Below are 23804 nucleotides of genomic sequence, written 5' to 3'. Positions count from 1 at the left end.
ATGTGGTTCCTTATTTGGGAACCTGAGGACTATACTTGGCAACTGTAGAGAAAAGCTGGGATGTAGGGACAAGCACTTTTTGCCCCTTACTTTGCTTTATTTTCCTTCATAGCACTTACTGTTACTTGATGTGTTTATGTGTTGTTTCCCCTGTTATGTGAACTCTGTGATGACAGGGCTGTTCACTGCTGTGTCCCCAGATTCTAGGATAGCTCTGCGCACAGGGTAGGCAATTGATAAATACTGTGAATAAATTGGTATTTAGGGTTGGAAAAACTGCCCTTCTATAAAACTATCCTTGGATCATTGTTATTTCTTTTGGCCCCAGAAAGCAAGCCTGCTTCACCAAGGACTTGAACCAATGAGGTAATCCGTAGTGTATTTATTAACCAGACTCCTTAAGCAAGGAGGCAGGATACAATAGAGAATAAGAGGTGTTTACATCCTGGCTTTGTCACCCTACTAACTGTATTACTTTGGACATGTTTTATTTCTCTAAGTCTGTTTACTTGTCTATAGAATGGGAATAATGGGTCCTACCGCTTAGTGTTAAATGGTTAAGTGTGGGTAACAGGTAAAGGGCGAAACCTTTGCTGTCATTTTTGTTGAGCAGCAAGACGTCATGTCTGACTTCTGTAGCAAATCAAAGATGGGCGTATCAAATATTTTATTCAGGGAAAAGATCCAGGCTGAACAATGGAGCTGTTGGGGCCGGGGCTAACAACATTCTGGTCGAATTAACAATATTTATGGAATGTTGTATGACCCTGAAGCCCTATCATTTGGCTTTAACACTTGGGGCAGGATGTAGACCCCGGATCCCCACTCGGATTCAGAACACCCTCCTGACTCGCAGCCCCTGCCCACCAGCCTCAGGGCCCCTGGGGCATCAGCTACATCGGCTAACATTATTTTGGCAAATGCCGCCCACTGTCCCCACGGCTGGGGAAAGGGTAAGGGCACGACCCCCGAGCACGGCTCATTTCTTCTCAGCTAGGGCCGGGGAGGTTCCACAGCTCCAGGGCTGACGCCCCCAGGTCACCTTGACTACTGGATCAAGGACCCCGTGGGAACTCGCAGCCCCCTCGCCACCCTTGTTTCTTCTGCGTCCACGGAGGGATGGCCAGAGATAAGACCTGCGTGGCAAGACCCTAAACGAAGAGGTGAGGGGCGTGGAGAAGAATAAGACAAGAAGAAGAAGATAACAGTGTGAGGGGATGCTAGTTTCCTTTATGCCTTTTGTTACTGGCAATAGCGGAGAAGTTAAAAGTGGCTTTTGAAAAAAATTTCAGACAGGCATTTTCTAAAGGCAACCCCGGAGCGCGCGGGAACTATAGAACCGCAGAAGGTCCTTAGTCCGGTCCCTCGCGCCTGCGCGCTGGCCGCCGAGAAGGCGGGAGGCCAGAGTATAGGGAAGCCGGGAACCGGAAGTGAAGGCAGATTCCCTCTTTCGTTACTCTTGCTGCCGCCATACACGCTCGTCTTGCTCAGGTAAACTTTGGTCTTCAGTACCATCCGCCCCCATCTGCGTTTCTCTGTGGCCATCGTGTCTCATGGGCTCCTGATACCCCTTGCACAGGCTATTGCCTGGTCACTGGGGCCTAGTTGGGTCATTATTTCCATCGCTTGCATCCCTTTCGGGAGCAAAGAGCTTCTGGGGGAGGTAGGGAAGCTGGCGGAGGGGGGGGGCAATCCAAGATGGTGGCCCCGGCGCCATTGTGTTTCCTTTGCTCCCGGCTTCTCCGGTGAGCACCTGGTTTACCAGAGGTCCCAGCGACGCTGAGAGGCGGCGCGGGCTGTCCTCGGGTCCTTGGCATTTGCAGAGGGCGGGGCTCTACTCATCTTCTCTCGTATCTCTGGGTTCTCTCTCGGCCCGCGGTTGGAATAGGAGGAGCCACCTTCTGGGCCTAGTTGGACCTTTTTTATCTCGACTTGCCCGCCTTTATTTGGAGCACTTTCCAAATGGTTTACGAGTGGTGTCGTTGTGTGTTTTTCGGAAAGGTGTCTCACCTGAGGAGTAACGCAACGGTGATGTGAGACCACTTAGTAAAGGTTCTGTTAAAGCCGGAGCGAGGATACTTCTTTTTCTCTCACTATATTGCTTGCCTTACTCATTGTACGATGGAGAGATGAATACTTTTTTCCGACCGAGGCATTTCTCTTACCCCTCCCCCCCCCGCGATTAAATTACACGGCGCTTCCTTAAGCACCAGAAGGAGATACTGAGGAGTGGGAGGCTGGAGAGCTGTGGGAGGTGGATGGCAGCCACATGATGTTTTCATCTTGAGAAGTGAGCGCTTTGCGCGATGATGACCTTAATCTATCACCCTTGACTGATGGCTGCTGTATTAGGGGTTGGCATCTTGAGATTATAGGGAAGCACAAGGTTTTCGAGGATTTTTCAGGAGTTGTTTTCGTTTTGTCATCTCCATTCTCCACTCCCTTAAGTCATTAGTCGCATTCTGCTTTTCATTATGTATTTTTCTTTTTCTCAATATTGTTAATTTACAGATCAGGAATTTATAAGCAGGTGTTCCCCTTTCAGCTTTCTGGTTTCTGCTATTCTGATCCTAATCTTGTTGGGAACCTGTGTCCTAACCACCTCCGCTGGAACCACTTTTCTCATTCCTTGGATGACCTTTGCTTTTATGTTTTGTGTTTCTTTGTTACTTTTCTTTCTTGGCTAAGGTTTCATAGGTTCGGTGGAATGTTTCAAGTTTAAGTGGGAAGAGTGTGGGGATGGAAAAGAGGTGGTTGAAGGCTCTGCTCATGACTGATAAGTCTTCCATCTGTTTTTTTTTCCTAGCTCTTCTGCCAGAAACTATTGTTTCTTTTCCTCTACTGCTCCTCAAGCCCCACTCTCCTCCCTTGTTTTCGCTTATTCTGCGTCAGCCCATCCAGAGACCCTCCCCTTCTCTCCCTGCCGGCCTAGTTATGGCAGAGAATGATGTGGACAATGAGCTCTTGGACTATGAAGACGATGAGGTGGAGACAGCAGCTGGGGGAGACGGGGCTGAGGCCCCTGCCAAGAAGGATGTCAAGGGCTCCTATGTCTCCATCCACAGCTCTGGCTTTCGTGACTTCCTGCTCAAGCCAGAGCTGCTCCGGGCCATTGTTGACTGTGGCTTTGAGCATCCATCAGAAGGTAAATTTTCTGTTGAGCATAGAGTACTCATTAGGTTCTTTAAGGATACAAGAAACAGATGAGTTCATGGTTCCTTAGGTGATACAGATTTAAATTTAGAATGGACCAGGAAATAAGGAAGGATTCTCCTATTTTAGCAGTAGAAGAGGTATATAGAGGTCGATTTTTCATTCATGATAGCATGAAAGTGCTAGTGATTCAAAGCAACTTAGAGGTCTGCCGTTCATTCTTGTAACTGGCTTTTCTCCTTATTTGCTTGTTTTTAATTTTGTCACTTTGACTTCTAATTTTAAATTTCCAGAGCGGGGCTAATTGGACCTTTAGTGCCCCTCTTGAGCCAGGCCAACTCTGATCTCTGGAAACCTTTATGGCTGGTCTAAAGATGGCTGGCTTCTGCGTCAGGTACCAAGTCCTTCATTTTGTCCAAGGTTGCAGAGTTACATGACCCATCGCATGGCAACCTAAGTAGGAGAAATGGCCTGTGGCAGGCACTCAGCTGTCATGATTGTTATAGCTTAAGGAAAATAAGGACAGAGCCAAGAACACCAAAGGTGAGCTGTTGGTAGGTGCAAGAGGGTTTGTTAACAGGACGGGGGAGCCTGGGGCTGGAAGAGGCTAAAGCTAGAAGGAACTAGGAGGGTCTGATTTTGGGATGAATTTGCTTGAGGGAGCAGAGAGGTAGAAATGGTCTGGAAGTTTACAGAAACCACTTAAGAATTGAGTGGTGAGAAATGGATTTGACGTGGTGAAAAGGGTTGTGGAATATCGGGAGACTGAAGTGTAATTTATCTTTTTTTTCCTACTTCTAGTCCAGCATGAGTGCATCCCTCAGGCCATTCTGGGAATGGATGTACTATGCCAGGCCAAGTCAGGCATGGGAAAGACGGCAGTGTTTGTGCTGGCCACACTGCAACAGCTGGAACCAGTTACTGGGCAGGTAAACTTGGAGAGTGCTGGGGAAGGCATTTTGGTTAGAAATTTTCGGGAAGAGTGTTTTTGTCTCAGTTACATGATGTGCTGTGTGAGTGCTTGGTGCTAAGATGACCTCTGCCACCCTTGACTGATAGCCATGTGGAACATTCTGTAATAATCACGGGGTTAACGATTTAGATTTCAGAATTGAAGTCATTTATGATCTGCCGTTTATGGTGTGCTTTTGTGACAATCACTACCCGAGAGGGGATAGTGAAGGGATATACTGTATGTCTCCATTTCCTTCCCCCCCAAGGTGTCTGTGCTGGTGATGTGTCACACTCGGGAGTTGGCTTTTCAGATCAGCAAGGAATATGAGCGGTTCTCTAAATACATGCCCAACGTCAAGGTAAGCATGATAGAGACCTGGGACAGTGAGGGTGTGGGGAGTTGGAGGCATCAGAGACTTGTAGATCAGCAGTCTTCATGTCCCACAGATGTTAAATACCTACACATGAACTTCAGTTACGTGTAATAGTGAGTTCCCGCAACCTTTGGTGTACAAGAGATTTACATTCCAGGGCTCATTTGGATATGCTCTATAGTTTCAGAGGTGCTTGCTATATTTTAATTTTGGAGAGGCTTTAGTTTGCCTTGGTTTTTAACACATTCTGTAAATATGCCTCTGTAGCAGGAAACTGCTTGATTGGGCTATGGAGGGGTTTTACCACAGGACCACCCTTGTGCCTACTACTTTTTTTTTACTGACTTTGAATCATTTCACTCTGCTTTGGTTGACAGTTTGAGAATTTTGGGGTGTGTGGCAAGAGAAGGCTGGAAGCTCTGAAACATCTCTAGTGTGGTGTGAGTTTTGAGGTTTCTTTAAAATGTCAGAAAATTGGAAGATGTCTTGGGGCCACAACAGAGTTGGCTTGACTTGTTTTCCAGTTTATAACCTTGATATTTATGGTGTGGTTCCCAGATCAGTAGTTTCAGCATCATTTGGGAGCCTGTTGGAAATGCAGATTATATGGGTCCCACCCCAGACCTACTAGTATGAATATGCATTCTCGCAAGATCCCCAGGTAATTGGAGTTTGAGAGGCAGTGATGTATATACTTTCCTATCCTCCTGGCTAGGATGGGGTGAAGAACAGTACTTTTGTTCAGATTGTTATAATTTTCCCCTTTATCATTATTTTATATTTTAAAGGGGACTAGGAATGTTTGAGTCATAGCCCTAAACTAAAAATAATTTCTTAAAACCTGAAGTAGTAGTAGTAGTAGCTGTGCATGGTAAAAATGCTTCAGTAATCTGGAAGGCCTCGTAATGAAAAGATTTGTTCCTCCCGCCTCTAGTTCCACTTCACAGAAGGGAATCGCTTTTAACCTTTTTAGTTCTAATGGTTCTGTGAAACCAGTTTCTCAATTCATTAACTTATAGGCGTTTTTGACTTCTTTTCATGAAAGATTATTTAGCTTGTTTATGCTATTGGTTCTCACACTATTTGAAAATGGTTAATTTTAATTGTTTAAATATGATCTGAATGCCACATATATATGTATGTGTCTTTGTTACATATACCTCTGTTCTTAAATTGTCAGTGTTAGCAGCATTTATTTTCTGTCCTTTCACGGAGCAGTCTTGTCTGGGTTAATTCTAATAGTTGAAAACCAGGAAACAGTTCCATTGTTACAACTGTGGAAATGGGCATTGTTGAGCTCAGTAGTGAGCTAGGATTGCAATTCCTCCTGTATAGGTCCAACTCATCACCTTTGTGCCACTCATAAGAGAATGTTCTTGGTGTCAAGATCAAACACAGATTGTCGTGACATGTTCTTATTAGTCTTACTTTTGTTCAAAATTATGCTACGGTGACTTGTTGAAGAGGCTGGGCTAGTTCAACAGAATGTCCTACCTCTGGATTTGTGTGGTTACTCCCTTACGGTGTTTTTTAACTTATTCTTTCTTCCCGGTGTTTCCTGTAAACTGAAATTTATATTTGAAAGCTTAACTGATTCAAATTAAACATTTTTGGCAAGAATTCTTCATAGGTGATGCTGTGTACCTCCTGTTTAGTGGCAAACCTGGTTGTCCCACAGTTAGTGATTTTAGGTTTACGATAGAATAGGGGTTATGACAGTCGGATACCTTGATTAATCTTTACCCCCCTTGAAACTAGAAACCAGTTTCTGGTGTTGTTTGGTACTGTACTTAGGCCGGATCCTCAACAACCATTTCCTTAATGGTTTTAACACAGAGGAATACTTTCAGCGTGAATCAGTAATTTCATAGGGTTTATGCAAAGGAGTTTAAAAATCTGGGTTCAGTTAGGAAAACTTGATGTTCCATGAACTTTTTGTGGTACTTGACACTCTGCTGATTTCTTGCTGTCCGCATTCTTACAAGGAAGCCAGACCTTAGAGTCACAGGAAGGAAGACTGTTAGATTGAGTCAGAAGAACTAAATGCTAGTCCTGACTGCCCTGATTAGCCACATAACTTTGAGCAAGTCACTTTTGTTTCTTAGCTTCAGTGTTTGGGGGACGTAATAAGAATTTGAGGTTAGGTGACCTCTAATGTTTCTTTTTTTTTTATTTTGCTGAGGAAGATTTGCCCTGAGCTGCCATCTTTTGCCACTCTTCCTCTATTTTGTATGTGGGCCACTGTCACAGCATGGCCACTGACAAGTAGTGTAGGTCCCTGCCTGGGAATTGAACCCAGGCGGTCAAAGTGGAGTGTGCTGAACTTAACCACTAGGCCACTGAGGCTGACCCCCTGATGCTCCTTTTAGCTCTGAAACGTTCTAAGAATTGTTTTAGATCAAGCCGAGAGGGTCAGAAACTGTGGGGAGATTGGAATCTTTCCTTCCTTGTGAGACACTCTTTCTTTTCTTCCTGGGTTGGCAGGTCGCAGTGTTTTTTGGTGGTCTGTCTATCAAGAAGGATGAAGAGGTGCTGAAGAAGAACTGCCCACATATCGTCGTGGGGACCCCTGGCCGCATCCTAGCCCTGGCTCGAAATAAGAGCCTCAACCTCAAACACATTAAACACTTTATCTTGGATGAATGTGATAAGATGCTTGAACAGCTCGGTGAGTGGCAGTGCTGGGCCTGTGCTAGTGATCTGGGAGTTGCCCTTTGGAGCCAAATGATGTTTGTTTGATACAGAAGCACTTCAGTGCCAGGACGACTCTTAATCTATCACCCATGACTGATGGCTCTGGCTTCCCTGGATGGTCTTTGTTAATGCTTTTTAAGCAGGCTTGGTGATCAGGGAGAAGGATGTCTTGTTCTTTCTTCCTGTGATAGATGTTTCTTTATCTTTGAGTGGAGGGACTTTGTTCATCTTGGGCATCAGTCACACCACCACCCTTTCCTTTTTAGATTCCCATACTGGGTGTCATAGGGGAGATCTTAAATTGAAGGAGGGGACAGTCTGCCCCTCTGGCATCCTCAGCATAACATAGATTATCAGAATTTATAGCTGAATAAATGGCTAGACTTAAGTTCTACAATAAGTGTGGAGAATGTTTGTGGGGGTTTGTGTGGTGTGGTATTCTAGTGTGCTAAGTGGGGTTAAGAAAAGAAAATTTTCTGTAAGAACTCAAATTTGGGGGCTGACCTGGTGGCTTAGTGGTTAAGTTTGTGTGCTCCGCTTGGGTGGGCTGGGGTTCGCCGGTTCAGATCCTAGGCATGGACCTACGTACCACTCATCCAACCATGCTGTGGTGGTGTCCTGTATACAAAATAGAGGAAGATTGGCACAGATGTTAGCTCAGGGGCAATCTTCCTCAAGCAAAATAGGAAGATTGGCAACAGATGTTAGCTCAGGGCCAATCTTCCTCATCAAAAAAAAAAAAAAACACCTCAGATTTGGTGAGTGAGAATGTAGGGATGGGCATAGCCCCAGGGACAAGTCATTCCACATGGTCTTTGGCTATTCTAGATGGTGAGCTGTAAGGTGGGCTCCAGGTAGAGATGTCATATTTGCCTGATTGGATAGGGAAGTGTGATCCAGACGAAACATGGAATGAACTCTTAACAGCTGGAAGGTAGTAGGTGAGAGATATTTGTAAACAGCTGGGGCTTGAGGAGAGAGGAGTAGGGAGAAAGGTCTTGTAAAACATTTTTCAAAGGTCTTACCTTGTGAGTCCTGCAGTGGGCTTTATCCCCATTTCGTAGTTGGGAGCTTTGGGGTTTTGTCATCGTATGTCTTGCCTGGTTAAAACACACAGAGTTGGCATCTGACCCCAAATGTTTATTCCAAATTAATTGCTCTTTCCATTGTGTTACTACTACGGATGAGATTTTATGGTGTCAGAGAAAATAGAGTAGAGAGAGACAGACCTGAGCAAATCTTTTCCTGAAATGACTCTCTTGATTACCCATTTCCAGCAGTCTTCACCTCATTGAATCCTATCGCTGGTTTTTGTTTATGACATAGGCTTCTTTTCTCCTATAAATTTTTTCCTTTATCTTGTAGACATGCGTCGGGATGTCCAGGAAATTTTTCGCATGACCCCCCATGAGAAGCAGGTCATGATGTTCAGTGCTACCTTGAGCAAAGAGATCCGTCCAGTCTGCCGCAAGTTCATGCAAGACGTAAATACCCTTATACCTTCTCTCCCTCCACTCCCCGTCCGCTGCCTCCCCCACTTCCGCGCCCTCTTCCTCCAGACTCCCTTGTCCTTCAAGTACCAAGAAGGGGGCATGTGCCCATCTGGGAGTGATGACTCCTTGAAGAAACACACAGAGGCAGAGACAGCTAGTGTTAGGGTCTGCGCGGGCGCCAGGGAAACTCCGGAAGACTTGATCGGGTTAACGTGAGAGCGGGTAGTGTTCGACTTTTTTTTTTTCAATCATAGCATTTTTGAACCTCTTCTCCCTTTTTGGGGGAGGGCAGGCTTTTCTGCCCTACCACCCACCCATTGTCTCCTACACAACCCCTACAGCCACGCATCCTCAAGGTGGCATCGAGCATTCAACTGGAGCCTTCTGCTCCCCAAAACTCAACCTCCCGGTGGCAGGAGAGCAAGAGAGGGACAGACAGATGGCAGGGCATGTCCGAAAGAAGAGCAAACAACACAAACGAATCCGCTCCCTCCCCACCTCCAGGGGTGGGGGCCTTTGGCACCTCAATCCCCAATCCCCTGCACCTTCCCATCCATACCTCCTTGCACCCATCTGGAACCTCGGTTGATGTGAGCCGGCGGCAGAGAAGCACCATGGCGCGGCGGGGGAAATGTGGACGGCACCCAGCGGTGGATGGCGGCAGCGGAGGCTGCGCGGAAACCTGCCCAGGAAGCTGAGGACCAAACCAGCCTCTTTTTCTGTTCCTGGTTTTTTTCCTGAACCAAAGGCGTGCTGTGCTCCCCATTTCCCCCCATATGTGTTGGGGGGAGGGGTGTCCTGAATGGGGTGGTAGATTTTTTTCTTTTTTTAAATCTTTTTGTAATACTCAGAGGAGAGGGATATGGGAAAGGTAAAGCGATGAGCTCCACTTGGATGAAACCAGGTGGGTGTTAGGGTTTGGGGCTAGGTGGGGCCCGTTGTATGAGCAGTGGAGTGTGTCCCTTCCCTCCTTGCTCTGTTCCTTCCTGTGGGATGATAACTCTTTATCTCTACTGGAGTTAGATTTGAAGGCGGCCGTGGACTTCTCTTTGGAAAGCCTGCCTTTGCTAGCCTGTCTTCTGGGATTGGGTTTCTGGTTTTCTCCCATGACACACATACATCCTTTCCCCAAATCTTGACCCTGGGTCTTCACGTTAACTGTGTGCCCCAAATTAGTGAAGAGTGCTAGAAGAATTGGGCTCTGGAGTTGAGTCTTGTGTCAATTTCTCTTTTTCATGCTACCTTCCTCCCCTTCAAGGGTTATGGTTGTTTTTTTCTTTTTTTAAGATGAATGCATGTCTGCTGCTCTGAATTTGTTAGCACTACTTATTGATACTGTCCATGTAACACTATAGTTGGTTTGACTCTTAGTTCAGAGACCAATCTCATCTAAAACTATTCCCTTGTGGTCTGAGGGCAGGTTGTTACTCACTTTGAGTAGTTTTTGCTTGTCCTTTCATGACATTTTGGTCATGTCCACTGCAGCGTTCTGATCCACCCTTTTGATGTGTGTATGATTCTCCTAGTTGAGAGAGTACTCAAGTGGAGCAGTCCTTGTCCTCTCTCCAATATTCTTATCACCAGCTCTGATAGTTTTCCCATCATTTCCCAGGAATTTGGATCATGTTTTCTCTTTGAGAATCATCTCCCACTGTTTTCTTCCTCCACCACCTCCATTTGAGGTGATGGCATCTTGCCATTGGGTGGTTTCACTCACTGCTCCTTTTCCTCTCTGAAAAGTTCCCTTCCCTTGACAGTTTTCAATTGGGCAATCTTAAAACTCAACTGATAGAAAGGAAATTATGTCTAATGTGGAAGAGATCACATTAACGTGGCTATTTTTGGGGGTGGGGTGTGGTTTTCAGTCTTCTCTCTTCTCCCCATCTCCCCCCATGGGGTGTATTGGAGATCAACTTCCTCCACCCCCCCCAGGTTTAACCCCCCCACTCTGCCCTCCTCCCGTTCCCCACCCCCTTCCTCCCCCTCCCCCCCAGCCAATGGAGATCTTCGTGGATGATGAGACGAAGCTGACGCTGCACGGGTTGCAGCAGTACTACGTGAAACTGAAGGACAACGAGAAGAACCGGAAGCTCTTTGACCTTTTGGATGTCCTTGAGTTCAACCAGGTCAGTTGTTCAGCGTCCAGTAGGGAGATGAGCACGTCTCCATCTGTAGCAGAAGCCTATATTAAGTACCCTTTTATTGAGGAAACCACATATGTGATTTGAGAGAGAATGGTGGAGAGATGCTGTTAAATGAGAATATAAATGTCTTTGGGGGCTGAGCGTGAGCAAGATGGGAACTGCTTTTCAGTTCCATGGCTGGCACAGACAGGTCCTCAGTAAATAAAAACTTCAGTAAGTAAACCTCAAAATATAAAACCCTTGAAGACTTTAAATAAGTTTGTAAAAGTCTCGAGATATCTTGAGTCTGTTAGGTTCTTAAATTTGTTTGTTCTGTTTCTCACTGAGGAGAAGTGTTCCATCACTATACTTGTTGTGTGGTTTATTTGCACTAAAAACTATTTTCTAGAAGTAGGGTAGGTTGCTTATGTTTGTTTTGATGAGCAGGAATATTGGTCATTGTCTTTGTAGACCTCAGTTCTAATTTTTACCACGTTTTTATGAGGTAGCCTCATCCTTATCTCCTAACATGTCTGGTAGTTTCAGTTACTGTTATCTGCACTTTCTCTGTGACATGTCTGCTTAGGAAAAATCAGCTGAGAGAGGGAGGCCAAATGATATTAAGAACAGAAGAGCAAATATGTGATGGGGACTAAGGAATTCCTTTAGAAGAGTGTAACTGAAAACTCTCTCTCAAACGTAATCTCTCTCACACACACCCATGAACCCACATCCCCCTTCTCACTCACACACACAGGTGGTGATTTTTGTGAAGTCTGTGCAGCGTTGCATTGCCCTGGCCCAGCTCCTGGTGGAGCAGAACTTCCCAGCCATTGCCATCCACCGTGGGATGCCCCAGGAGGAGAGGTGAGTTGGGGAAGATGTGTTGTGTCCTTGGGAGGAAAGATGCCACTGAGAGAAGGGACTCTCAACATTTTTCTAATTTCCTTTCTCATAAAGGCTTTCTCGGTATCAGCAGTTTAAAGATTTTCAACGACGAATTCTTGTGGCGACCAATCTGTTTGGCCGAGGCATGGACATCGAGAGGGTGAACATTGCCTTTAACTACGACATGCCTGAGGATTCCGACACCTACCTGCATCGGGTAAGCCCCACACTCGGTGTCCTCCCCCACTTGCTTATTTTCTGTATCTTTTCATGCCTTACATCTTCATCCCTCCTTTTGGGTGTCTTCCCTATTTGGAGTCTTGTAGTTCTATCGTCTGTTTCCTTCCAGGTGGCCAGAGCAGGCCGGTTTGGCACCAAGGGCTTGGCCATCACATTTGTGTCAGATGAGAATGATGCCAAGATCCTCAATGATGTGCAGGATCGCTTTGAGGTCAATATTAGTGAGCTGCCTGATGAGATAGACATCTCCTCCTACAGTGAGTATTGATGTCATGAAACTGGCTCCCCAACTCTTTAGATTCCCTTTGTTGTTTAGTGTGTTTGTCTTAAATCCTATTATGTACATAAAGCCTCTGCTGCATACTGGGCACTTGACAACTTCTTGCCCCCCTGGCCTTGATGCCCTGTTGGGATGTTTAGTTGACCTCAACAGGAGTCCCTTTCTTGTCAGGTTGTTTATTTTTCCCCTCTCTGAAGTCATTCCTCTGAACCCACACACCACACAGACATCCGCATGTATGGTGGTGTGTGTTTCTGCCAACCTTGCTTTTTCTTTTCCACGTCTTATTCTAACTGTGCCATGTTTTCTCTTCAGTTGAACAGACGCGGTAGAGGACTTACCCACCCATTCTGGAATGTGACAGCTGTCCCTCTTTAGGTGACGACACCAGGCCTGGGGGTGAAGGAGACACTACTGCCACCTACCCCTGACAACCTACAACCCCCACCCCATGGCTTCCCTCTTTTGCATCACCACCACTCCTAAACCTCCATTTCCTGATTTGTCAGAACTTTTTTTAACAAAACTAAAAAACACATGCGTCTGTGGTGTCTGTAAGCGCTCCGTGCCTTTATTGGTTTTGGGGTGAGGTTATTTTAGGGCATGATCCAGGGTATATTCCTGGAAGGACTGTGTGCCCTGCTGTGGGGCAGAGGTCAACGGGAGGGGTCAAAGTGGGGGATGTGACTACAAACACTGCAGAGGCCCTGGCTCCCCACTACTTTCCAATTTCTGGCCCTTTGTGGAGCTGTCTTCCGTTTTTCTTAGTGACCTGGGAGAGGCTGGGATGTTTCTGATGGAAGGGCTCGGGTGCTGGTGCGCAGTATTTCCAGTGCTGGAGGGTGAAGTGGGAACTTGTGAAAATCTTAGGGGTCTCCTTTCTGGCTCTCTCTGTGTCTCTTCATCTGTTTCTTCAGCTTCTGGATCTTGAGCACCTTGGGAAGCCCAGGCCCCTTCTTGCCCTTCCATTAGGGCCTGGTACAGCTCCAGCTGCTGCTCTAGCATCTCCTCAGGGCCAACTCAACTGTGGGGTGGGCTGGGGACCCTGGGTGAGGGGGGCATTGGGGAGGGGGGGGTCAGCCAGGGCAGGGGGCTGAGGCTCGCTGGAAGTCCAGAATTATGCTTCTGTTTATCAATTCCATTTAAGGTCATCTGTACTGCGCAGCTAAGGTAGCTTCCTGTCTTGGGTATAGGCCTCTGGAGGGCAATTTGAGATCACTGGCCCCCTTGTATGAGGATGTGGGGTCATGGGAAGGAGAGGACTGGCTCTCTCTATTCCTTAAGAAATAACTCTTAGATGAGGGGAAATTCCTGTTCAAGTACTTAATGGACTGTGCAGGGAGGGAGGAGTGTAGGAAGAGGGAGCCCTGAGGTCTGGAGTGGGGTGGGGGTGGGGATGGTGCTGGGGAGCTGAGAACTGGAACTAGGAAATAGGCTCCAGGGGTAGGGGTCCTGGTATCTGCAGACTGGTGCAGGATGAGATTGAGAGGATCTCCCTGCAATACAAATCCCCCCTTACGCCCTCCACTCCCACCCTTGGTGCGACTTACCCTCATGTTTTTACTGCCTGTGGAGCTGGTCTGCTCTTTCGTGCTTGCTTTGGGGCTCTGGAAGCAACACTTCCAGGAGCCTTGGGGTGCCAGGGGCCAGGAAGGCAGAAGGGGACAGCAGCATCAGGAGAGCAGGACACAGGAAGGCCCGTGGTGGGTGAGGCAGGGAGCTGTCTGAGCCGCCCAACAGCCACCAGGGACTGGCTCCCTCTGGGCCTTGGTCTCACTTCAGTGCCTGATCCTGACCATGCCCTGCTCTGCTGACTCCACGTCCCTCCCAACTGTGCCCCAGACAGAGTCCAGGAAATTGTCCTGTTACTGATGTGAAAATGTTCATGCCAGTTTAGGCAGAACTTGCATTAGAACACTGGTGCCCAGTGTACCACGTGTCTTGTGTCTGTTTTTCTTAGCACTATGTTTTTCCTCACTTATTCCTCTCAATTCTGCAAGGTAGAAATGACTGCTGGTTTGCAGATGAGGAAACTGGCTCAGAGGATTTCATTCAGCAAGTATCTGTTGAGGCCTCCTCTGGGCCAGATGTGCCCAAAGCTCCACAGCTGGCTGGTGGAAAATCCTGGAAGATTCAGGCCCAAGTCTACCTGACTTGAAAGTTCATATCCGGGCCGGCCCCGTGGCTTAGCGGTTGAGTGCACGCGCTCTGATGCTGGCGGCCCGGGTTCGGATCCCGGGAGCGCCCCGGGGCACCACTTCTCCGTCCAACGCGAGGCCGGGTCCCACGTACAGCAACTAGAAGGATGTGAACCTATGACGTACAACTATCTACTGGGGCTTTGGGGGGAAAAAACCGAATAAATAAAATCTTTAAAAAAAAAAAAAAAGAAAGTTCATATCCATTCACCTGACTCAAGTATTGATTTCCCCTTTACTTCCCTTGTTTCTTCCTTTTTTTTTGGTGAGGAAGATCAGCCCTGAGCTAACATACATGCCGACCCTCCTTTTTTTTTTTGCTGAGGAAGATTGGCCCTGGGCTAAAATCCGTGCCCATCTTCCTGCACTTTATATGGGACGCTGCCACAGCATGGCCTGAGAAGCAGTGCATTGGTGCACGCTCGGCATCTGAACCCGGGCTGCCAGCAGTGGAGTGTGTGCACTTAACCGCTACACCACAGGGCCAGCCCCCACCTTGTTTCTTTCCATGTCCCTGTTGTGCACTGCAAGGTTTGCCTTTACTGGTAGGTCTGGGTAGTATTGTATCACTTGTACCCTTGGATCCTGAGAGAGCATGACACAGGTACAGGTTTCAAGCTTTGTTGAACTAGTGAGCTCTCCGTTGAAATCTGCACTAGAACAAAAGCCCTGTCCACACACTGTGTGTGATCCTTGTGTATACATGTGCTTCCTGCAGTGTGTTCTGCAATGTTCTGTTGTGGCTGGAGGGCATAGCTACACCCCTGTGGGCAGAGGTGGCTCAGAAAGGGGTGGATGGTCCCAGTTTTGATCATCTGGGGAAAGGTAGGTCTTCAGACAAAAACATGCCTCAGAAGGAAAGACTGCCAGGGAGTGGACAGCTGCTAACCAGCTCGCTATCTTTGGGACATCATGCTGAATTCAGAGGGAAAATGGCCTCTGCCGTGGTGTAGGTGTCCAGCAACCAAGGAGGGAGACCTTCCTAGAGGGCAGTGGTTCTTGAACTTCGGGGCTGAAGCACCTTTAGATGAGGCCAAGGATGTTCCTCATTAACTGACGTGTTCCTACTCTTCTGTGGAAAAAGAACTAAGGACCCATGTAAGATTTTTGGGGAGAGAAGCTTTCCCTCACGTCTCTTAGTGATAGAGTTATGCATGATTCATATTTGAACTGCAATGTATGCACAGCTTAAAGTCTTAATTACTGGAACATAAGAGTTGTTAAACTACTTATGTAGGGCCGGCCCCATGGCTTAACGGTTAAGTGCACGTGCTTTGCTACTGGCGGCCCAGGTTCGGATCCCCGGCGCACACCGACACACCGCTTCTCCAGCCATGCTGAGGCCGCGTCCCACATACAGCAACTAGAAGGATGTGCAACTATGACATACAACTATCTACTGGGGCTATGGGGAAAAAAAGGAGGAGGATTGGCAATAGATGTTAGCTCAGAGCCAGTCTTCCTCAGCAAAAAGAGGAGGATTAGCATGATGTTAGCTCAGGGCTGATCTTCCTCACAAAAAAAAAGAAAACTACTTATGTAAACTATGCTTGTTAAAGATAAGTGAAACTATCTAGTATAGGGTTAAATAACCCACAAGCAACTAACATTGAAGCTAAACCCCATTTATAAGATTATCAGCTATTAAGAAAATAAAACAGATGAAACTTCTGTAAGACGGTCTAAACGATGCATGAATAACAAAGTATCTGTCCTGTAAAGTAGACATTTCAATCACCTGAGTTTTGACTTTAGGTTATGAACTCCAAAATGGACTAATCTATAATTCACAGTAGGTAGTTCTAAGCCCTAAATTAAAATAGAGTCTGTGGATTTTGACTTTGTTCATCTATGAGAACTAAAGAAAGGGCTGGTATTGGGATAAATTCAAATCTATTGGATGAGCTGTGGATCTCACAATTACGGAAATGAAGGAATGAAGATAATTATAGGTAAATACCTAGTTTTATGTTACTATGTATATTTATTTTTGTTATTCCTGAGTGTCTGTCTTTTTTCTCCCTTTATATTAAAAGACTTGACTTATGTCTTATAGAGTCTTAATCAAATGAGAGTTCTGGCCTTGTCTCTGCAGGAGGGCCTGTCTTCAGCCAGGGACAAGCAGAGGATTATGGGAAACATCATCCACAACATCAAGGGTCTGCAGAGCTCCCTGAGGCTAGTGCACTGATGGCACCTTCAACATTGCATTCTACTAGTGGATTGGCAGGACTAGGGTGACTGACATGAATCATTGTACCCTTCATGTGAAACTGTTGTGGAGATGGGGGCTTAGGAATATTGAAGTCCACCCGTTAGATTAATGTGAGAGAGTACTAAGTGTCAAAGACCCTCCTGGGCACTTTTTGTTTCTGTCACAGGTGACCTTCATGGTAACCTTTCAAGAGAACTTTCTCATTTCACTTCTTTTTACATGTGGATGTTCAGTTGCAGCACCATTTGTTGAGAAGACTATTGTTTCTCCATTGTATGGCCTTTGCTTCCTTGTTGAAAATCAGTTAGCTATATTTATGTGGGTCTATTTCTGGGTTCTGTATTCTATTCCATTTATCTACTTGTCTATTATTTCACCTATACCACACTGTCTTGATTACTGTAGCTTTGTAGTAAGTCTTGAAGTCAGGTTGTGTCAGTTCTCTGACTTTGTTCTCCTATGGTGTGCTGGCTACTCTGGCCCTTTTGCCTCTCCATATAAACTTTAGAATCAGTTTGTCAATATCCTTGCTGGGATATTGACAATATCACCTGTCGGTATCCTAAATGACTTGCTGAGATTTTGATTGGGATTGTGTTGCATCTATAGATCCAGTTGGGAAGAACTGACATCTTGACAATATTGAATTTTCTCATCCATGAACATGGAATATTTCTCCATTTATTTAGTTCTTTATTTCTTTCATCAGAGTTTTGTAATTTTGTTCATTTAGATCTTGTACATATTTTGTTAGATTTATACCTAAGTATTTAATTTTTTGCGTGCTAATAGAAATGGTATTGTGTTTTTTATTTCAACTTCCACTTGTTCATTGCTGGTATATGGGAAAGTGATTGGCTTTTGTATATTAACCTTGTATCCAGCAACCTTGCTGTAATTGCTTGTTGGTTGTTATTCCAGGAGTTTTTTTGTTGTTGATTCTTTTGATTTTTTATGTAGACAATCATGTCATCTGCCAACGAAGAAAGGTTTCTTTCTTCCTTCTCACTCTGTATACCTTTTATTTCCTCTTTTTTAAATTTCCATCTTATTGCATTAGCTAGGACTTCCAGTATGATGTTGAAAAGGAGTGGTGAGAGGGGACATCCTTGCCTTGTTCCTGATCTTAGCGGGAAAGCTTCTAGTTTCTCTCCACCAAGTATGATGTTAGCTGTGGGTTTTTTGTAGATGTTCTTTAGCAAGTTGAGGAAGTTCCCCCTCTATGCCTAGTTTGCTAAGAGATTTTATCATGAATGGGTGTTGGATTTTGTCAAATACTTTTCTGGCATCTATTGATATGGTCATGTGATTTTTTCCTTTTTAGCTTGTTGATGCAATACATTACACTCATTGATTTTCAAGTGTTGAACTAGCCTTGTATACCTGAGATAAATCCCACTTGGTTGTGGTATATAGTTCTTTTTATACATTGTGGATTCATTTTGCTAATATTTTGTTGAGGATTTTTGCATTTATGTTCATGAGAGATATTGGTCTGTACTTTTCTTTCTTGTAATGTCTTTGTCGGGTTTTGGTATTAGGGTAATGTTGGCCTCATAGAATGAGTTAGGAAGTTTTCCCTCTGCATCTATCTTCTGGAAGAGATTGGAGAGAACTGGTATAATTTCTTCCCTAAATGTTTGGTAGAATTCACCAGTTAACCTATCTGGGCCTGGTGCTTTCTGTTTTGGAATGTTATTAATTATTGATTCAACTTCTTGTATAGATATAGGTCTATTTGGATTGTCTATTTCATTCTGCTTTTTAAAAATATTTTTTGAATAATTTTAGTTTGCAGAAGAGTTGTAAAGCTAGAACACAGAGTTCCCATATAGACTTCACCCAGCTTCCCCTTAACATCTAACAAAACCACGTTAAGTTTAAGAAACTAAAAAATTAACATTGGTACAATACTATTGTTAAACTATAGACTTTATTTGGGTTTCACTAGTTTTTCTGCTAATGTGCTTTTTCTGTTCCAGGATCCAATCCAGGGACCTTAATATACATTAAATTATTGTGTCTCCTTAGTCTCCTCTGATCTGTTGAGTTTCTTAGTCTTTACCTGTTTTCATGACCTTGAAAATTTTGAAGAGTATTGGACAGATAATTTGTAGAATGTCACTCAGTTTGGGTTTGTCTGATGTTTTCTCATGATTAGATTGGGGTTACGGGTTTGGGGGAAGAAAACCATAGAAGTGAAGTGTCCTTCTCATCACATCATGTCAGGGGGTGCATGATGTCAACATGACCTTTATCACTGATTAAATTATGTCTGCCAAGTTTGAGTGATTTTTTCCTCTCCGTATTCTATTCTTTAAAAGCCGGTCACCAAGTCCAGCCTGCTTTCAAGGGAAGGGAAATTAAGCTCCACTTTCTGGTAGGGGGATTCTCTTGCATCTATGTACATGAGGACATAACTTGGAATTCTTGCCCATTTAAAAAATTTTCAGTCATTTAGATATTGCAGTATGAACTTGATATTTATTTTATCTTTGGGGTTATAATCCAATACTCTTGTTATTATTCAGCTCAAATTGTTCCAGCTTTGTTCATAGGGAGCTCTTTCAGGTTGGCTCCTGTGTCCCTTTGATATGTGCCATTTTGGGGGAGGTGCGCTTCCTTTCTGGCATTACAAGATGTTCCAGGCTCTTCTTGTGTTGTTTTTGTCTCAGCTCTAGAATCAGCTATTTACCTAAGGATCCCTGGTTCTTTTTACTGGAGAATGATATTTAGAGACCAAGACCTGGGCACTGGGTGCTCATTTCACTTTCTAAAGAGGACACAGAGGTTCAAGAGCTGCCCAAGTTCACACAGGCAAATAGGTGGCTCCCACTTCAGCTCCACATTAGAGTTTTTCAGTGCAGACTTTGGGACCCAACACACCCTGGCCAGTTCTCCACACATGCCTTTATTTGTTAAAGCTTCTGTTTTTTCAGTCTGCAGGGCTTAGACATTAATAATTTAATTCTCTAATATTTGGAGACTTTCCTAAAAGAAAAATTTCAAGTTTCACTTACAAAATTGACCATAATAGGCAAGAGGAAAAAGATAGGACATAAAGGAATCTCTGATATTTTTCTTTCATGTGGAATATTTTCCTCCTCCTGCTGCTCTTTCCATGTCCCTGGGCCTGGGGGAAGGATGGTTCCCTGAACTATGAGAGAAAAATGATGTGGAAACATCTTCCTTCATCACCTCCCCAACCCTTCAGCTTCTCCTCTGGCTGTGCCCATCCTCCCTCCCCAATCCCTGGCCCAGGAGCCTTTCCTTCCTCCAGCCTCAGCTATAGCCCAGTCTCTCACCTAGAGCTGCTCCTCAGTGGGAAGTGAGCCGTTCCTACCACAGGAGGGCAAAGAGGAGAGAGAGAGGGGTCAGAACCTGGGGCTATGGGAGAAGATGCAGCAGGAATGAAGGAGGTTAGAGCAAGAAGGACTTCCAAATGAGGATGATATACGCGTGATCAGAAGGTGACTGAGGACATTGGTGGCAGGAATGAAGGGAGGGCCTTGGGTGCAGGGGCAGAGAGCATGGGCAGGGTCTGGATGAGGTTCACCCTCACCTTCACCCCTGTCCTTTGACAAAGCCACCCCAGGTCACACCAGAGGGGCCCTTCAGGCCCAGGTGCTCCACCAGGCAGGTGTATCTTGGCTCCTCTCTGGAGAGGACCCTCATGGCTGCCCAGCCCTGGGTGTGTCTTGTCCCCCCTAGGTTGGGTCCCCCTGAGTCCTGAGTCCATCATCAGCCTCTTTGTCTTCCTGCAGGCAAGTCAGCATGGGTTTGGCAGGTAAAGAGTCAAATGCTTGGCCTCTCACAGTGTGACTGCCCTCAGGGTCCTCCTTGTCAGTCACCCAAATCTTGGGGGACACTGGAGAGAGATAGCAGAGAGATGGAGTGAGGGTGGCGCCCCACCTCTGCTTCCTCCCTCCTCTCCTAGTCTTCCTCCACGCAGCAGTGCCTCTCCCTCCCCCAGCCCCAGGACTCCTGAAAGCCCAGGCAGGAAAGGGAGAAGCCCACACCTCTCAGCCCGATGTCTTTCCACAGTGTGCCACTTCCACTCCCATTGCAGTTTTAGGGCCTGCTCAGTGAGAGCCCTGGGCACTTGCAGAAGGTGATCCAGGAATGTTTGTCCTCCAAATATCTGCATGGCTCAGTTCCTCACCTGCTTCATGTCTGCTCAGCTGTCGCCTGAATGAGGCCCATCCTGACCACCCTGTTTAAAATTGCCACCTCTCTCATCACCTTGCATTGATTGTTATTTTTTGGGGGGGGGGGCGTTACATTTTTATTTCAAAAGCTTGGATGGCTTCAATATCCAGGTCGTGGCAAAATCAGGACACGTCTAAAGTATCTTACATTAGATTCCCAAAAGTTATCACGAAGTACAGTAAAATTAACACTTCCATTACAGGAAATGTATGACACAAATTATATGAAGTTAACAGGTGAATAAAAGGTGATACTGGTTTCCTAAGATACAATTATACAACCAGGGTCCACGGTCCAGGCTGCAGAGCAGCAGCGGGAAGCAGACTCTAATCCGGTTCTGGGTAACCTGTAATAAAGTCAGCCCGCAATACCGCTCTGGCCTGAGACACCACATGCTGCCTAACCAACTAGAGCTCTGGAAATAGTAAACAGGAGACTGAGTTCCAGGGGACATTGTAAATGAGAGGCACATGGGACAGGCCGTAGAAAGTATGTCAAGTTAGATTTGGGACATCATTGTTTGTGTTCACTCGCTGTCCAAACAAAGCATGCGAGGTTGGTTGGGCACGCTTGCTGAAGCCTCAGTGTGGCCTGTAGTTACTCTGACGGCCACCGCGTCTGGCTCTTCCTGTTCTTTGCACTACCCTGACTTCCCCCACTTCCACCGCCACCACCGCTGCCTCAGTTCCCCTGGTTCGGTTCCCGCGGCCCCCAGAGCCATCCTGCTGCTGTTGACTCTTTGGGCTGGGCCACCTTGATGTCACACTTACTTCCACAGATAGTGTGAAACTTTTTCTCCAGAACCTTCACAGGTTCCTCTTCTTTAAAGGTGATGAAAACAAAGCCTCATCTTTTGTTCGACTTTGGATCCACTGGAAGCTCAAAGGCCTCAATCTCCCCAAACTTGCCAAAGTACTCTCTCATCTTTTTCTCGGTGGCTTCTAGTCAGACCTCCACAAAAATTTTCTTTAGTTGGTCCTTCTTCATGGCCATGGCCTTTTTGGGGTCAATGACATGGCCACCCAGCCAGTGCTCCATCCGTCTAGGACCTTCTCCACACTGATTGCATCTTTGAAGAGGATAAACCCAAACCCTCTTGACGGACCAGTGTTGGGATCCATTTTTATTGTACAGTTGACGACATCTGCAAATTTGTTAAAATAATCCTTTAGGTTCTTTTGCTGTTATCCCAGCTCAGGCCACCAAGGAACATTTTTCCCGCGTCCTCCGCGTTCTCGCTGGCGTTGATCGGGTCGCCCTGGGCGCCCTTCTGGTTGCCGGCCGGGGCAGCTGTGCTCCCGCCTCCAGCGCCTGCCGCGGCCCCACTGCCGGCCCCAGCCGGGGACGCGTCCTCAGGGGCGGCCTCGTGTCCCTTCTTGGTGGCGCCCGTTGTCTCCATGTGCTGCTCCTCACCCACCGCTGACGTGCTAGGCCAGGGCGCGCATACTGCTTGGTCTCCACCTGAACGCCACGGACAGGCGCGCTCGCTCGGCCCGCGGGGTGCGGCCGCCTCTGATTGTTGACTTTGCACAATTTTTTTCTCTGTGTCTCCCGTCACTTTCTAACACACTGTGAGGGTTTCTTTTTCCAAAGATGGCCTCCACAATATCCCCCACCCCACATGCTCTTTTGCAATGTGACCTCTTCATCTCCTACCTAGAGGCCTTATTCCCCTCCTCTTGGATCTGTGACTAGCTCTGGTGACTAGAACATGGGAAGGTGACACTGCTTGACTTGTGAGGTTCTGACATAAGACGCCTTGTTGTTTCTGTCTTGGCTGCTTGAAATACTCCCTCCTGGAATCCACAGTAGACAGGTGGCGCCCAGCCACCAATTGCCCCTAATGTCTCTTGGGCCAGGCAAAGGAGTCTGCCTGGGTTGCGGGGTCATGGGTGACTGCTGCCCAAATCGCAGCCGTGGCTCAGCGGCAGCATGTGGGGCTCTGCAGCACCGACCCGTGGCTGTGGACCCCCTGTCCATTTGGGCTGCTATAAGAGAATACCCATCAACTGGGTGGCTTATAAACAACAGAAATTTATTTCTCACAGTTCTGGAGGCCGAGAAGACCAAGATCAAGGCGCCAGCAGATTGGGTGTCTGGTGAGAACCCCCTTCCTGGGTCATAGACAGCCGTCTTCTCACTGTGTCCTCACACGGCGGAAGGGGCTGGGGAGTGCTGTGGGGTGTCTTTTTTAAGGACACTAATCCCATTCATGAGGGCTCCATTCATGATCTAACCACCTTCCAAAGGCCCCACCTCCAAATACTATCACATTAGGGATTAAGTTTCCGTATATAAATTTTGGGGGAAACACAGTCTCTAGCACCCCAAAGTCCTGGCTCTGTCGTCAGGGCAGAAATGATATTTGGGGCCAGGGCTGCAGAGCTCCTAAGTTCAGGGGCTGGGGTAGCAAAGAGTGGGGCCTGACAAGTCCAGTCTGAGGATCTGGGTACTTGGGTCACCAGAGAGGAAAGAGACAGGATCCCAGAGTCCTTGGGCAGCGAGCTGTGGAGGGTGCAGGAACCGCTAACAGGAAATGGGTGGTTGGTCGCCTGGGTCCTATTGCCGAGGTCCTTGTAGCCCAGTGGTGTCCAGCCCCACCACATAGTCCACACATGGTCCTCAGGGGCCTCTTGGCCTGGCGCAGAGGCTCTGGTTGTCTTAGGGGAGGAAGGGACAACTGAAGGCTGTAACAAATGGCTGCTTGGGGCTGGGCTCAGACATGGCCGTGATGTTCTGGCACAGGCAGTGGGAGCCTGGAAACCCCAGGAAACTCTGGTTCCTGCAGGAGTGGCACAGTGCCTGCCCTTTGCTCTCTATGGCCCAGTACCCAGAAAACCCTCTCCAAACACAACCCCACAGGTGTCCCATAGGCCAGCCCTCCCCATGTCCCTCTCTTCCCTGGCTCCTCCTCCTCTCCTGCTTGTAGCCTCTACCCCCCGAAGTCCTTATTTCTGCCCTATCCTCACTTCCTCAGGAACAT

The 23804-nt window shown here is 46.7% G+C and overlaps 1 protein-coding gene, 3 non-coding genes and 1 pseudogene across 4 annotated transcripts; 4 read left to right on the top strand and 1 right to left on the bottom strand.

Annotated features, from left to right (window-relative positions):
- Positions 1–1361: 1361 nt before the first annotated feature.
- On the top strand, positions 1362–12735 carry DDX39B (DExD-box helicase 39B). The gene is made up of 11 exons (XM_004424378.3): positions 1362–1491; positions 2807–3145; positions 3955–4082; positions 4374–4466; positions 6966–7149; positions 8541–8659; positions 10663–10794; positions 11549–11658; positions 11752–11896; positions 12029–12176; positions 12515–12735. The coding sequence occupies exons 2-11, from the start codon at positions 2935–2937 to the stop codon at positions 12529–12531; spliced, it is 1287 nt and encodes a 428-aa protein (XP_004424435.1). The 5' UTR covers positions 1362–1491; positions 2807–2934; the 3' UTR covers positions 12532–12735.
- LOC147915673 (small nucleolar RNA SNORD83) lies at positions 2265–2342 on the top strand. Its single transcript, XR_015554197.1, has one exon. It is a non-coding gene; the product is annotated as a small nucleolar RNA SNORD83 (small nucleolar RNA).
- Positions 4150–4214, top strand: LOC147915672 (small nucleolar RNA SNORD83). The gene has a single exon (XR_015554199.1). It is a non-coding gene; the product is annotated as a small nucleolar RNA SNORD83 (small nucleolar RNA).
- LOC147915671 (small nucleolar RNA SNORD83) lies at positions 7201–7277 on the top strand. The gene has a single exon (XR_015554198.1). It is a non-coding gene; the product is annotated as a small nucleolar RNA SNORD83 (small nucleolar RNA).
- Positions 12736–21402: 8667 nt separating the features above from the next.
- Positions 21403–23804, bottom strand: LOC101390729 (heterogeneous nuclear ribonucleoprotein A/B pseudogene; annotated as a pseudogene).

This window comes from Ceratotherium simum, chromosome 13, assembly GCF_057802395.1.
Source record: "Ceratotherium simum simum isolate JZ-2026a chromosome 13, ASM5780239v1, whole genome shotgun sequence".
In the NCBI taxonomy this organism is placed as follows: domain Eukaryota; kingdom Metazoa; phylum Chordata; class Mammalia; order Perissodactyla; family Rhinocerotidae; genus Ceratotherium; species Ceratotherium simum.
The sequence above is the reverse complement of the archived record's forward strand: the minus strand, read 5'-3'. Positions and strand labels throughout refer to the sequence as shown.

What these genes read in the sequence shown, in the direction of transcription:
- DDX39B (XM_004424378.3), top strand. Translation starts at nt 2,935, where the DNA reads ATGGCAGAGAATGATGTGGACAATGAGCTCTTGGACTATGAAGACGAT. An exon ending in GGGATGCCCCAGGAGGAGAG is followed by an intron (nt 11,659 to 11,751) that starts GTGAGTTGGGGA and finishes TTTCTCATAAAG; the next exon opens with GCTTTCTCGGTATCAGCAGT. An exon ending in CCGACACCTACCTGCATCGG is followed by an intron (nt 11,897 to 12,028) that starts GTAAGCCCCACA and finishes GTTTCCTTCCAG; the next exon opens with GTGGCCAGAGCAGGCCGGTT.